General features: G+C 49.8%; 1 protein-coding gene across 1 annotated transcript in view; it reads left to right on the forward strand.

Annotated features, from left to right (window-relative positions):
* HPGD (15-hydroxyprostaglandin dehydrogenase) overlaps window positions 1-12,324 on the forward strand; it is a gene marked incomplete at its 5' end in the record, with an annotated part of 36,581 nt that overhangs the window by 13,261 nt on the left and 10,996 nt on the right. Inside the window, one exon of the mRNA XM_081332159.1 lies at window positions 10,475-10,571. Within this exon, the coding sequence (XP_081188285.1) occupies window positions 10,475-10,571 (97 nt within the window). The remainder of the gene's footprint in view (window positions 1-10,474; window positions 10,572-12,324) is intronic.

The following is a 12,324-nucleotide window of genomic DNA, read 5'->3' on the forward strand; positions in this document are numbered from 1 at the left end:
GTTCTATGAGAAAAAAAGCCCTGCCTTAGAGACTGAATGCCCAAACTGCAACCCCATACCCACTTATGTATCGCAGGGTGGCGGGAGGTGGTGGGCCACTGGGTGGGCGTGGCTACGGTGGTCATGGCAGACTGGGTGGGTGTGGCCAAGGTGAGTGTGGCCAGCTTGATGTTGCTCCTGGTGAGGGATGCCTGTGGGGGCCGGGCAAGGTTGGGGGAGATCCATGGGGTCTCTGGCAGGTGGGGCAGTGGGCAGGAGGGCATCTTGTTCAGCTGATGGCTTGGAGGGGAATGGGGAAGCTACAACCTCTCCCAAATGCTGCCGTCTCACTAAAGCAGGATGAAAACTCCAAAAAGCGACAAGGAAAAAAAGTTAAAACAGAAGAGTATCTCGCAATGGTTTTCTTCCCCACTTCCTTCTGGCTGCACTTTAAATATGTAAAGACCACAAAAGAAAAAAATGTAGCTTTCTCTCATTTTAATTCAGAAGGCAGGAACGGGAGGATTGGGAGGGTTGTTTGTTTCAAAGGAAGGGAAAGAAAGGGGCTGGGGGAGTGTGGCAGGTGAACGGCAATGGCGGAAGGCTTCTGGTATGCAGGGGGGCATTGGGGGAGCATTCTCTTTAAAAGAGCAAAACAAGGCAAAAAATAAAAATCCCCCACTTACTCCATCTCCCAAAAATACAATAACAGAGCTTTCAATGTTACAAACAGTCCTTGGAGGCCATCTGGGTGGGCTCACTGCCCCTCTGACTGCCCCCTCAGACACTTGCCAGAGCCTCTTAATTGCAGAACGTTGGGTAGGGGGGTCCACCCTCTTGAGTCAGGGGTGCCAGCTCAGCAGCACCAAGGCGGATTGTCTTAACTTTATTACGGTCATAGACCAGCAATAGAAGTCACTTTTTACAATATATTAACAAATAGTACTGACATTAATAATAAATAATAACATCCCTGTTAAGAAAATACATGTTCTCAAAATGTTAAGGTCACTCCCTAGTTTATGTGAGTGAAAAGCCAATAAGTATGTGAGTAAATATAATGTTCCAAAAATTGTTAAGAGATATCTCCAAAAAATTGGCACAAGTTGACAACTATAGTTCTGTAACTAATTTTTCCCTCGTGGACATTGCAGCAACAAAGAATTTTGCCACTGCATGCGTGGTAGAGGGGTTTGAGTCCTGGAGGAAAAAGCCTACATACAAATTGTCTGCCTTCCTTGGCAATCTCTCTAATAAGGGGAGAATGTATGCTGACCTATAACCTCGGTATTGTTGTGACTCAGGGCCAGCCTGTGGGTCCGACAGCCGGCTCCGATGTATCGGATGACTCAGATGTGGGGGAGGAGGGAAACGAACCGGCTGATGATGATTTGGAGGCTTTGCAGAGTCCTCAGCCGGGGACCTCTTCTCAGCTGCGTGAGCCCGAGAGTGCGGAGGAAGATGACCCACAGCTGGCCCTGTTCAAGGACGCCCGACGCAGGAGGCAGTCGAGCAGGAACAAACAAAGAAAGGCTGTGAGACTCCTCGGGAGGAGGCACAGGGAGACCACGCCCTGAGCTCTCTATAAAAGGAGTGTTTGGGGAGGGGCTGGTTGCTGAAAGCAACTTTTCCGCTTGAGAAGACAAGCTCTTGTGTTTTTGTTAACTGCGTAATTAAATCTTGGCAGATGCCTTTTAGCCTTGGAAGCTCTCCAGTCTCTTCTTCTTAAATAGGGGTTTGCCTTTACAAGGCCAGAAGAGGGCTGGTTCAGAACAGTTTGCTTTCAGCCCCCACCCCTTATTACTACGATGGAGCAGCTTCTTGCCGAGAATGCCCAGCTCACTCAGCAACTTACTTTGCTGGCAGCTCAGGTGGCTCAACTGCAAGCTCAGGTACATGCTGCACCCCCACCCAGGAGGAAATGTCAGATAGCTATGCCGGATAAATTTGCTGGTAATCCAGAACTGTTTCCTGCCTTCCTGGGACAATGCCAGCTTTTTATCAGCGTGAGAGCAGTTGAGTTCCCCACTGACCGAGATAAGGTGGGATTCGTGTTGAGCCTTCTGTCGGGAGATGCAGCTCGTTGGGGCACGCCTCTGTTGGCACAGCCTAGCCCTTTGTTGGATAACTTTGGGGGGTTTTGTGACCATATGCGCCTCATGTACGAGGACCCGATTAAGGCGCAGACTGCCACCCGACGCCTGAAAGTTTTGAGGCAGGGTCAGCGCCCTCTACAGGCCTATATCAGCGATTTCCGGCTGCTTAGCCAGGATTCCGCCTGGAATGAGGCTGCGCTCGTGGATGCCTTTCAGGATGGCTTGTCAGAGGAGATGTTGGATGAGCTGGCCCGCGTGGACATTCCCTCAGATCTGAATGGGATGATCCATCTTTGTCTGCGGATCGATGCCCGGTTGCAGCAGCGAAAGAGTCGCCGTGCCACCCCACAGACCCCTGCCGCCCCTGTTGTGCGTGAGCCCCCAGTCCAGAGGGAGGAGCCAATGGAGCTGGGTGCCGCCAGGTCCCGTCTATCGGTGACGGAAATGGACAGACGACGATCGGAGGGGTTGTGTTTTTACTGTGGGGACCCTGGACATTTGGCTGCTTCTTGTCCAAAGAAGCGTCAGCGGGCATCAGTGACCAAGCCGGCCCTGAGAAAGTCCCCTGCTTTGCTGTCGGGAAACGGCCCGAGCCCGATCTAGACGGTGTGAAAGATCGGGCGACCCACAACGACCACGCCGAGCGATGCCGTTCCGACGGTGCCTGTGAACCTTCACGGCATTTGATTTTGGAGGCACGTCTGATCCTTCCTGGCAAGCCAGAGGGGATTCCGGTCCATGCCTTAATTGACTCTGGGGCTACCACTAACTTTATGGATTCGGCCTTTGTGGCCAAATGGGCTGTTCCCCAGTGTCCAGTGGATCCGCCCATGCTTGTGGAGACCATCGATGGTCGAGTGCTCCTGTCCGGGCCTATTACGGCCGCCACGCAACCCGTGTGGAGGCCATTCAGTTCTACGTCACTTCGGAACTGCACTTCCCCGTGGTCTTGGGACTGGCGTGGCTCCGGGTGCATGATCCACAGATCTATTGGTCTCAGAACTTGGTCACCTTCCCAAGTTTGCAGTGCGTGGACCACACCCGCCATATCTGTGCCGGCCAGGTGGAGGGTTCCCCAGGGGTTTCCTTGCCTCCCGAACTGTCCGACTTTGCTGACGTGTTCAGCGAGTCAGAGGCGGACCAATTACCCCCGCACAGGCCCTACGACTGCTCCATTGACCTAGTCCCTGATGCGCCTCTCCCAGTGGGGCGTTTGTACTCCATGTCGGAGCCCGAGTTGGCTGCATTGCGGGACTTCCTGACAAAGAACTTGGCTCGTGGTTTCATCCGGCCCTCGTCCTCGCCAGTGTCTGCGCCCGTGCTCTTCGTCAAAAAGAAGTCGGGCGAGTTACGGCTTTGCTGTGACTACCGGAAACTCAACGCTATCACGGTGCGTAACCGCTACCCGCTGCCCCTCATCCCCGAGCTCTTGGACCGACTCCGGGAGGCTAAGATCTTCACGAAACTGGACCTGCGTGGAGCTTACAACCTCGTCAGGGTTCGGCCGGGTGATGAGTGGAAGACGGCGTTTGGTACTCGCTATGGACATTTCGAGTACACGGTGATGCCGTTTGGCCTGACCAACGCCCCCGCTGTGTTTCAGCATTTTATGAATGACATCTTTCGGGATCTGTTGGACCAGTTTGTTGTGATTTACCTGGACGACATCCTGATTTACTCCCCGTCGCGTGAAGCGCATCATCAGCATCTCCGTCAGGTCCTGCAGCGCCTCCGGAAACATCGGCTGTTTGCCAAGTTGGAGAAGTGCCAGTTCTACCAGGTGACCATTGATTTCTTGGGCCACCGCATTTCTCCTGAGGGCATCGCCATGGAACCGAGTAAAGTTGAGTCGTTGCAGAGTTGGCAACCCCCGCGTCGCGTGAAGGATGTTCAGCGACTTCTTGGATTTGCCAACTACTATCGGACATTCATCCCTGGCTTTGCTGCCTTGACAGCCCCCCTCACCCGGCTCCTGCAGAAGAAGACTCGGTTCCAGTGGAACGCCCCCGAACAACAGGCGTTCCAAGCTTTGAAGGACGCCTTCATGAAGGAGCCCATCTTGAAGCATCCTGACCCGCAACGGCCGTTTGTCGTGGAGGCGGACGCCTCCGACATTGCCATTGGGGCCGTGTTACTCCAGGCAGCGACGCCCAACGGTACCCTTTTCCCTTGCGCGTATCACTCTCGGAAATTGAATCCCTCGGAGCGCAACTATACCATCTGGGAGAAGGAGCTGCTGGCCATCAAGGCAGCGTTCGAGGCTTGGAGGCATCATCTGGAGGGGGCGCGGCATCAAATCGAGGTCCGGACGGACCACAAGAATCTGGAAAGCCTGCAGACCGCTCGGAATTTGAACCAACGCCAGATCCGGTGGTCCCTCTTCTTTGCGAGGTTTGACTTCCGGGTGCGGTACATACCAAGCGGGCACAACCAGAGAGCGGATGCTCTGTCCAGGAAGCCCGAGTACACCTGAGTGGAAGACAAGCTTCCGCCCAGGACAGTGATCCCCGTCGAGTCTTTTGCTGCAGTGCGGGAGCCGGTGGATATACGGGCTCGGATCCGGGAGGCGCAGCAGCAGGAGGCGTGGGTGGCTCAGCGGAAGGAAGAGGTGGGGCCAGATTCGCCTTGGTCGGTCACGGATGGACTCCTGTATTATCGTGACCGGCTCTATGTTCCAGGAGGGCCACTCAGGGGACTCGTCCTCAGCCAATGTCATGATAACCCGGCTGCGGGGCATTTTGGCCTGTTCAAGACTCTGAACCTGGTCTCCCGTACATTCTGGTGGCCCCGAGTCCGACACGATGTCCAGTCTTATGTCACCTCCTGCGTCCCATGCAGGCAGGCCAAGTCAGCGACAGGGGCCCCGCCTGGTTTACTGCAACCTTTGCCAACGCCCAAGAGACCCTGGGGGGCTGTGTCCATGGACTTTCTGACGGATCTACCCCCATCCTCCGGCTTCACGACAGTGTTTGTGGTGGTGGACATGTTGACCAAGATGGCGCACTTCATCCCCTGTCGCGGCTTACCGTCAGCTCGCGCCACTAGTCGCATGTTCATCCAACAGGTGTTCCGGCTGCACGGCCTTCCCGATAGAGTCGTCTCCGATAGGGGGGCCCAGTTTACAGCCCGCTTCTGGCAGGAGTTGATGCGGGCGTTGGACATTAAGGTTTGCCTCTCGTCCGCGCATCATCCTCAGACCGACGGGGGTACCGAGAAGGTCATCGGCATCTTAGAGCAGTATCTGCGCTGCTACGTTAACCTGCAGCAGGACAATTGGGTGGACTATTTGGCCATAGCCGAGTTTGCCTTTAACAACTCGCAGCACACCTCCACGCAGATGACACCGTTCTTGGCCAACGTGGGTTATCACCCCCGGTTTTTCCCCCTTTCTCCCGTGGACTCACCGGAGCCGGCAGCGAACGAATTCATGGTGGAGTTACAGGCGATCCATCGGTTGGTGCGACGGCAGCTGGAGAAGGCCAAGGCCGACTACAAGAGGTTCGCCGATCGGTCGAGAAGGGATACGCCTCCATTATCGGTGGGGGATCGGGTCTGGCTGTCCACCAGGAACCTACCATCCACTCGGCCGGCGAGGAAGCTGGACCACCGTTACCTTGGACCGTTCCCAGTCGAGGCCGTCATCAACCCGGTCGCCTATCGTTTAACTCTGCCACGTTCCCTGCGCGTGCACCCCGTCTTCCATCGGTCCTTGTTGGTCCCCGAACAACCGGCTTGTCCACTTCGCCAAGCGGAACCTCCCCCATCAGGACCTCGTGATGGCGACAGCACCCCCGAGTACGAGGTCGCCAGCATCAGGGATTCCCGCTGGCTGAAAGGTCGCTTCCAGTACCTGATCGAGTGGAAAGGGTACGGGCCGGAGGACTTCACATGGGAAGACGCGACCGCCGTTCATGCCCCTGCGTTGGTGACTGCTTTTCACGAACAGTTCCCATCCCGACCGCATCCGGATCGGCAGACCCGGGGGAAGGGCCCTGCGGTGCGGGATAGTGTTGTGACTCAGGGCCAGCCTGTGGGTCCGACAGCCGGCTCCGATGTATCGGATGACTCAGATGTGGGGGAGGAGGGAAACGAACCGGCTGATGATGATTTGGAGGCTTTGCAGAGTCCTCAGCCGGGGACCTCTTCTCAGCTGCGTGAGCCCGAGAGTGCGGAGGAAGATGACCCACAGCTGGCCCTGTTCAAGGACGCCCGACGCAGGAGGCAGTCGAGCAGGAACAAACAAAGAAAGGCTGTGAGACTCCTCGGGAGGAGGCACAGGGAGACCACGCCCTGAGCTCTCTATAAAAGGAGTGTTTGGGGAGGGGCTGGTTGCTGAAAGCAACTTTTCCGCTTGAGAAGACAAGCTCTTGTGTTTTTGTTAACTGCGTAATTAAATCTTGGCAGATGCCTTTTAGCCTTGGAAGCTCTCCAGTCTCTTCTTCTTAAATAGGGGTTTGCCTTTACAAGGCCAGAAGAGGGCTGGTTCAGAACAGGTATAACTCACAGTACAATAAAACATATGAGATATCTTCGACTTCTCCTTTACCACATATACATACCAGTTCTGCTATTGGTGTTCTCTTATACCTGCCCTGGAGGAGTGCTGAGGGGAGAATGTTAAATCTGTCTCTGAAGAAAGCTATTCTTTGTTTTGGGAAGGTCAGATCATTTAGATATCTTGCTGGTTCCCACACACCCTGTTTGATTCTATCCCTACTGTGGAGAGGCAATCCAAGGTGGATCGGCACAGTCTGTCTTACCCTCCTGTCACTCTGTGTGTGTGTGTGTGTGTGTGTGTGTGTGTGTGTGTGTGTGTGTGTGAGCTGTATTAGAAAAATGCCCGTCCAATGCCCAGCAGGTGCTGCCAAGGTGGCTCATCTCCTTCCTTTGGGGAGAAAGGTGGCCACCATGCCCTGGGGACTGGGGGACCAGGGGTTGTGGGGGGGCAGCTTCCTAAGCCCCACAGCTGTTCCAAGCGGGGGAGGAGAGTGGGGAGGGGCTGTGCTGGGATCAGGACTCCTCGTGCCCTCTGCTGCCTGCCTGCACTCTTCTGCTGCAGATGCTGTGGCTCCACTTGCCTGGCAGGGCAGGGGTGTGCTCACATACAGGGATGCGCATGGGGCTGCTGCATCCCTTGCCATGCCATGGCTGGGCTGGGCATGGAGCCTCCTCACCACTTCTTCCCCTGGAGAGATCAGGAGCACCCACCCTGCCTACCACTCATACCAAGGCAGCTGCTGCCATCCGGCACTCTCCAGCCCATTGCCGGCTGGCCGGATGTGCCAAGCTTGGGTCTCAGGTGGATGGAGGCTGGAGGGGAGCGAGAGCCCTGGCTGCCTGGCTCTTCTGCCTGAGGACATGTACAGGGAGAGGCACCGCCTGGGGATGGGCTAGTGGTGGGCGCAGCGCTGCCCACTGGGAGAATCTGACCAGCCCCAGCCTGGAGGGGGGGAGAGGCCAAGGGAGCCCAAAGGGAGGCAGGTGTGGTGCTCAGGGGTAGCTGCTCTCCCCTCTTTTCCCGTGCTCCCACAGAAGGGCTGGCTAGCTTCAGCATCACCTGGGCAGGCCTGGATGCCCAGCAGTGCTGGTGGGCCCATCCTTTCTTCCTTCCTTCTCCCTCCCCTCCTTCCTTCCTCTTTCTCCCTCTCTTTCTCCAAAGTCCAAACTCACCTGTCCTCCTTCCCCTGCTAGCCTTCTGCATAGTGCAAATGGACGCTGCATCCTACTTGTCTTCTCCAAACTGATGCCCACCATCACTTTCAAAGGCCGTCTGCTTGCTCACTCGCTCTCTCACTACACTCCTACCAAAACCTGCTTTTATAGGTTCCCCTCTCCCCGCCCAGCTCTTGCAGCTGTTCCCGTGAGAGCGCTGCTGGATTCAGTTTCCCTGCCCTCTCCAGTTCCCACTAGTCAGGTGCACATGGAGAGGGGGAGGGGAGCTTCCCTCTGGCATGTGTGCCAACATAAAGGGCTCTGCGTGCCCAGTCTGGCACATGTGCCATAGGTTTGCCACCACGTAACTAGAGGAAGCTGTACCAATCAATATATACTGTAGATAAATATATCTACTTTATCTATAAATATAAATATATTTATAAAATATAAAGTTCTTTTTAGGGATGGAGAGGTGGATATATAAACTGGATAAATAAATAGCAGATGAAAAGAAAATACATAGATCATAATTTTAAAACAATTGTTAACAATACTATTAATAGTGAGAGGAACAAAGGCAATGAGAACAATCGTGATAATGTTTATAATACTTAAATGAAGATATTAAGGAGGAAATACAGGTAGTCCTTGATTTACAATCACAGTTGAGCCCAAAATTTCTGTTGCTAAGCAAGAGTTGTTGAGTGAGTTTTCCCCATTTTACAATCTTGTTGTGCATTATGATATGATTATAAATAGATCTCTGTCTTAGTTCATACTGGAAAGCAGAGCTGAAAAGCAGGTTAGTGAAGAAATGCTTTCAGGAAGAGAGGAGCTGGACGGTGGTGCACCAAACTCTACAGCAGCGCTGGGAGAAGCGGCACAAAATGGGGCTGCCATTTCCAGAACCAAGAAGGGAGACGCAGAGCGATGCAGGGTGGCAAGCATAAGTATTCTTCTCTGTTCTGCATCGATGCATGGAGCTGCTTCCCTCCATGTTCTCCATTCTCTCCGGTGGTGGTGACAGAGGGCTAGCAGAGGGATGCGACAGAGAAGGCTTGCACCACCAAGTCATGGCGCAAGCCACAGGAGAGTTGGCGGAAGAGGAGGTGGCAGCTGCTGCCAGGCAGGTGATCTGTGGGGCAAAGCGCAAAGAAAGCCCATCCAGTGTAGCACAGCAGTAGCAGAACCTTTCTCGGTCACTGCCCCCCTGACTCCGAAACAGTGGAGGGGGAACCAGGCCTACCCCACCCATCCTCCATAGCATGGCAGTCTGGATCAGGAGGGGAGTGAAATGGAAGGTCGCCAAGCAAGGAATGGCCTGGCTGGGAGGGGCCCTGAAGTAAGTGGGTATGGGGCGTGTGGGGCAGTTCCATCCCCTCCCCCACCTGCCTCACTTTGTTGTGGCAGTAGCTGTGCGACATGTGCTCTCCTGCTGCATTATGGCAGCAAGGTAGGATGGAATTGGCAGGGTCCTAACCAGGGCTTATTTTGGAGGTAGGGCTTAGATGTGCTTATGTTTGTGTGTGTGTAAAATTGCAATATTGCTATTCCAAGTAAAATTAATAACTAGTTTTGTGGTGTGTGTGTGTGTGTGTGTGTGTGTGTATTATATATACACACACACACACACACAAAACTAGTATATATATATATAATGAAAAGTGAAGAATATAGTTATCTTACCATAAGTTAGCTTAGTATTCTGAATAATAGATAGATTGATTGTAGATTCCTTTGAGCTAGGAAATCAGAATTAAATTAAGGCCATCTGAATGCAATGTTTGTTTTCTGCTATGATATTGTTGTCCCACAAAGACATTTTTATTTTTAAAAGATATTCATTTTCAGGTTAATTATTTCCAGTGCTGACAGTTGACTTATATATGTCTTCTCCTCCCAATACATACTTGCTTTTGCTTTCCTATTATCGCTATTGATTTTAATTATTAAAAATTATAACTGCAGCAGAAGGATTATCCAATGCATCCTAAATGATTGTTGAGAGTGTTATACTGTTTGATAACTAACTTCAAACAGTTCTTCCATGTCTATTGTCAATGTTAAGAACAGAAGTAGTCATTACACTACTGGCTCAGGAATGTCAGCAGTATTATGGATTAAGTATGGATTAAATAATTATTTCATAGAATAATATTCAAAACATGACACATTGAGTCACTGACATTTTCAGAATAACTTCTTCAATATATGTTTGGTTTTAACTGCATATCCATCTGCTGATTTTTTTTCTGTGTTATCTCCCCAGTCATGAAACCATTCAATTTTGACTGAAACAAATAGTATAGCATAAAAGTGATAATAGTCTACAAGACTATTTTAGTTACCCATCACAAGGAACCATTGCTTTAAATGAAAGAACAACATATGGAAACAGATAGTGTGGAGATATGAGGAAATTGATAACAAGCTTGAAACGTCCTACATGATTGAAAGGTGTGGAGCTCATCTGTAGTTAGTTGGCAGATATCAAAAATGCCTCTGAAATCTATTAAGCAATCAAAGAACACTCAGAATCATATATGTATTAAAACAAAAAATATATTACAAAATTGGAAGCAGATCAAAAGAAAGATTTTGCTTAGAATGAGAAATAATGTTACCTGGGCCACGAAGAGGAAAAAAAACCATTGGATACAAGTTGTACACTGAAACATTATTTTTAAAAAAACAGCTATGAGAATGAAATATACCTGATAACTCATTTGTATTTTCTACATCAGATTTCAGTGATTAGAGGAACATATATTGGACTAGAGTACATGAAAATTGAAAATGGTGGCAGTGGAGGGGCTATTATTAATACTGCATCATTAGCAGGTAAAAATATACTTTATACCTTATTTTTAAGGGCATGAGCTTTTCCATAACATTTAATTCCCAAACAGAATGTAAAATCTACATCCAAACCATTGTAATCATCTACAGCAGCAGCATTAAAACTAGCAATAATTAAGATTTTGAGGGGGGCTCTAATTCTTTCTCTTTTCTGAAGCTTTTTCTAATATAGTTTAGGCAGGTGAAAAGTTATATCACCAACCATCATGGATTTAAAGGTAAAGGTAAAGGTTCCCCCGCACATGCATGCTAGTCGTTTCCAACTCTAGGGTCCGGTGCTCATCTCCGTTTCAAAGCCGAAGAGCCAGCACTTGTCCGAGGACGTCTCCATGGTCATGTGGCCGGCATGACTAGACGGCAAAGGCGCATGGAAAGCTGTTACCTTCCCACCGTTGTGGTCCCTATTTTTCTACTTGCATTTTTACGTGCTTTCGAACTGCTAGGTTGGCAGAAGCTGGGATGAGTAACAGGCGCTCACTCTGTTACGTGGCACTCGGGATTCAACTCGCCAAACTGCCGACCATCTGATTGACAAGCTCAGTGTCCTAACCCACTGAGCCACCACGTCCCCATATCATGGATTTAGCTGGTCCTTATTTGTGAAATTGTGAAGCATGGAAAAACATTATTATTTGGTCTACATACCCAGAATTTCAGGCTGCGTGACTTTGCATTTATTTATTTGATTTGATTTTTGTGCCACTCATCTCATATGTAGGAAGCTTATAAACATTAAAATTATAAATGATAAGTAATAATAATGATAATTTACAATTGAAAGATAGGGCGGGGAAGAGAGCACCAAGTGTGTGGGTGGAGTTGGGACGCTTTTTTTAACCTGATACCCATTTCCAGAGTGTTGCACCCATGTTGGGGCCTGAAGCCAACTGGTAGGACCAGGTCTTCAGTGCCCTTACAGTAAGTGGTTGGGTCTCACCTTGTGGGGGCGGGGATGTACAGTGTTCCAAAGGGCAAGAGGCTTGGGAAAAACCTTTTTCTCCTGGACCCTGCCAGCTAAAATTCCCTGAGCAACATCCACAGGATGCCCTTTCTGCCAGCATGGTAGGGTGAACCAAACCTATTGGGGTGAGATAGTTCCTCAGATAGCCTATTCTTGTTCTTCTCCTGCGCAGTTAATATTAACATTTTCTTGCTCTTGGCCAACCATTTCTTTCTGATTTATTAGTCCTTCATTGTTTCTCTGACTCTTGACTTCTGTTAGAGTTTAACAATATCTCTACCTACATCTGTTGGATCTTTCCTTTGCTACAGTGATAAGACTTCTTAACCCTGCTAGGTTCAGCTTAGTTATGCATATCCAAAGATAATTGTTATGGAAAATATGCTTTTAAATGACAAGTTACAGCATTAATTATGAGATTAAAGATATGACAAAGTAGAACATTTCAGAGCATTAAAGATTTCAGTGGGGAAATATGGTTTTTCTGATCTCTAGGTTTATGCAGAGCTTCAAATGGAAAAAAAATGCTTTAAAAAGCTTTAAGAAAAACATTCTTTTGAAACTGCTTTTAAAGCGCTTCCACATCCTATGTTTAACAATCAAATTCAATCAAAAAATCTATAAATAATAAAATATTGGGAAAAAGAAATTACAATATAAACAATAAAAAGGCAAAAAATATAAATCTTTATAATATTAGATGTTTAAGCCAGCAAACTCTACAATAAATACATTAACCTATAATTAACAAAACTAAAAAGTAGACATAAAATG

This window comes from Vipera berus (genome assembly GCF_964194415.1).
Source record: "Vipera berus genome assembly, chromosome: 7".
Taxonomy (NCBI): Eukaryota; Metazoa; Chordata; class Lepidosauria; order Squamata; family Viperidae; genus Vipera; species Vipera berus.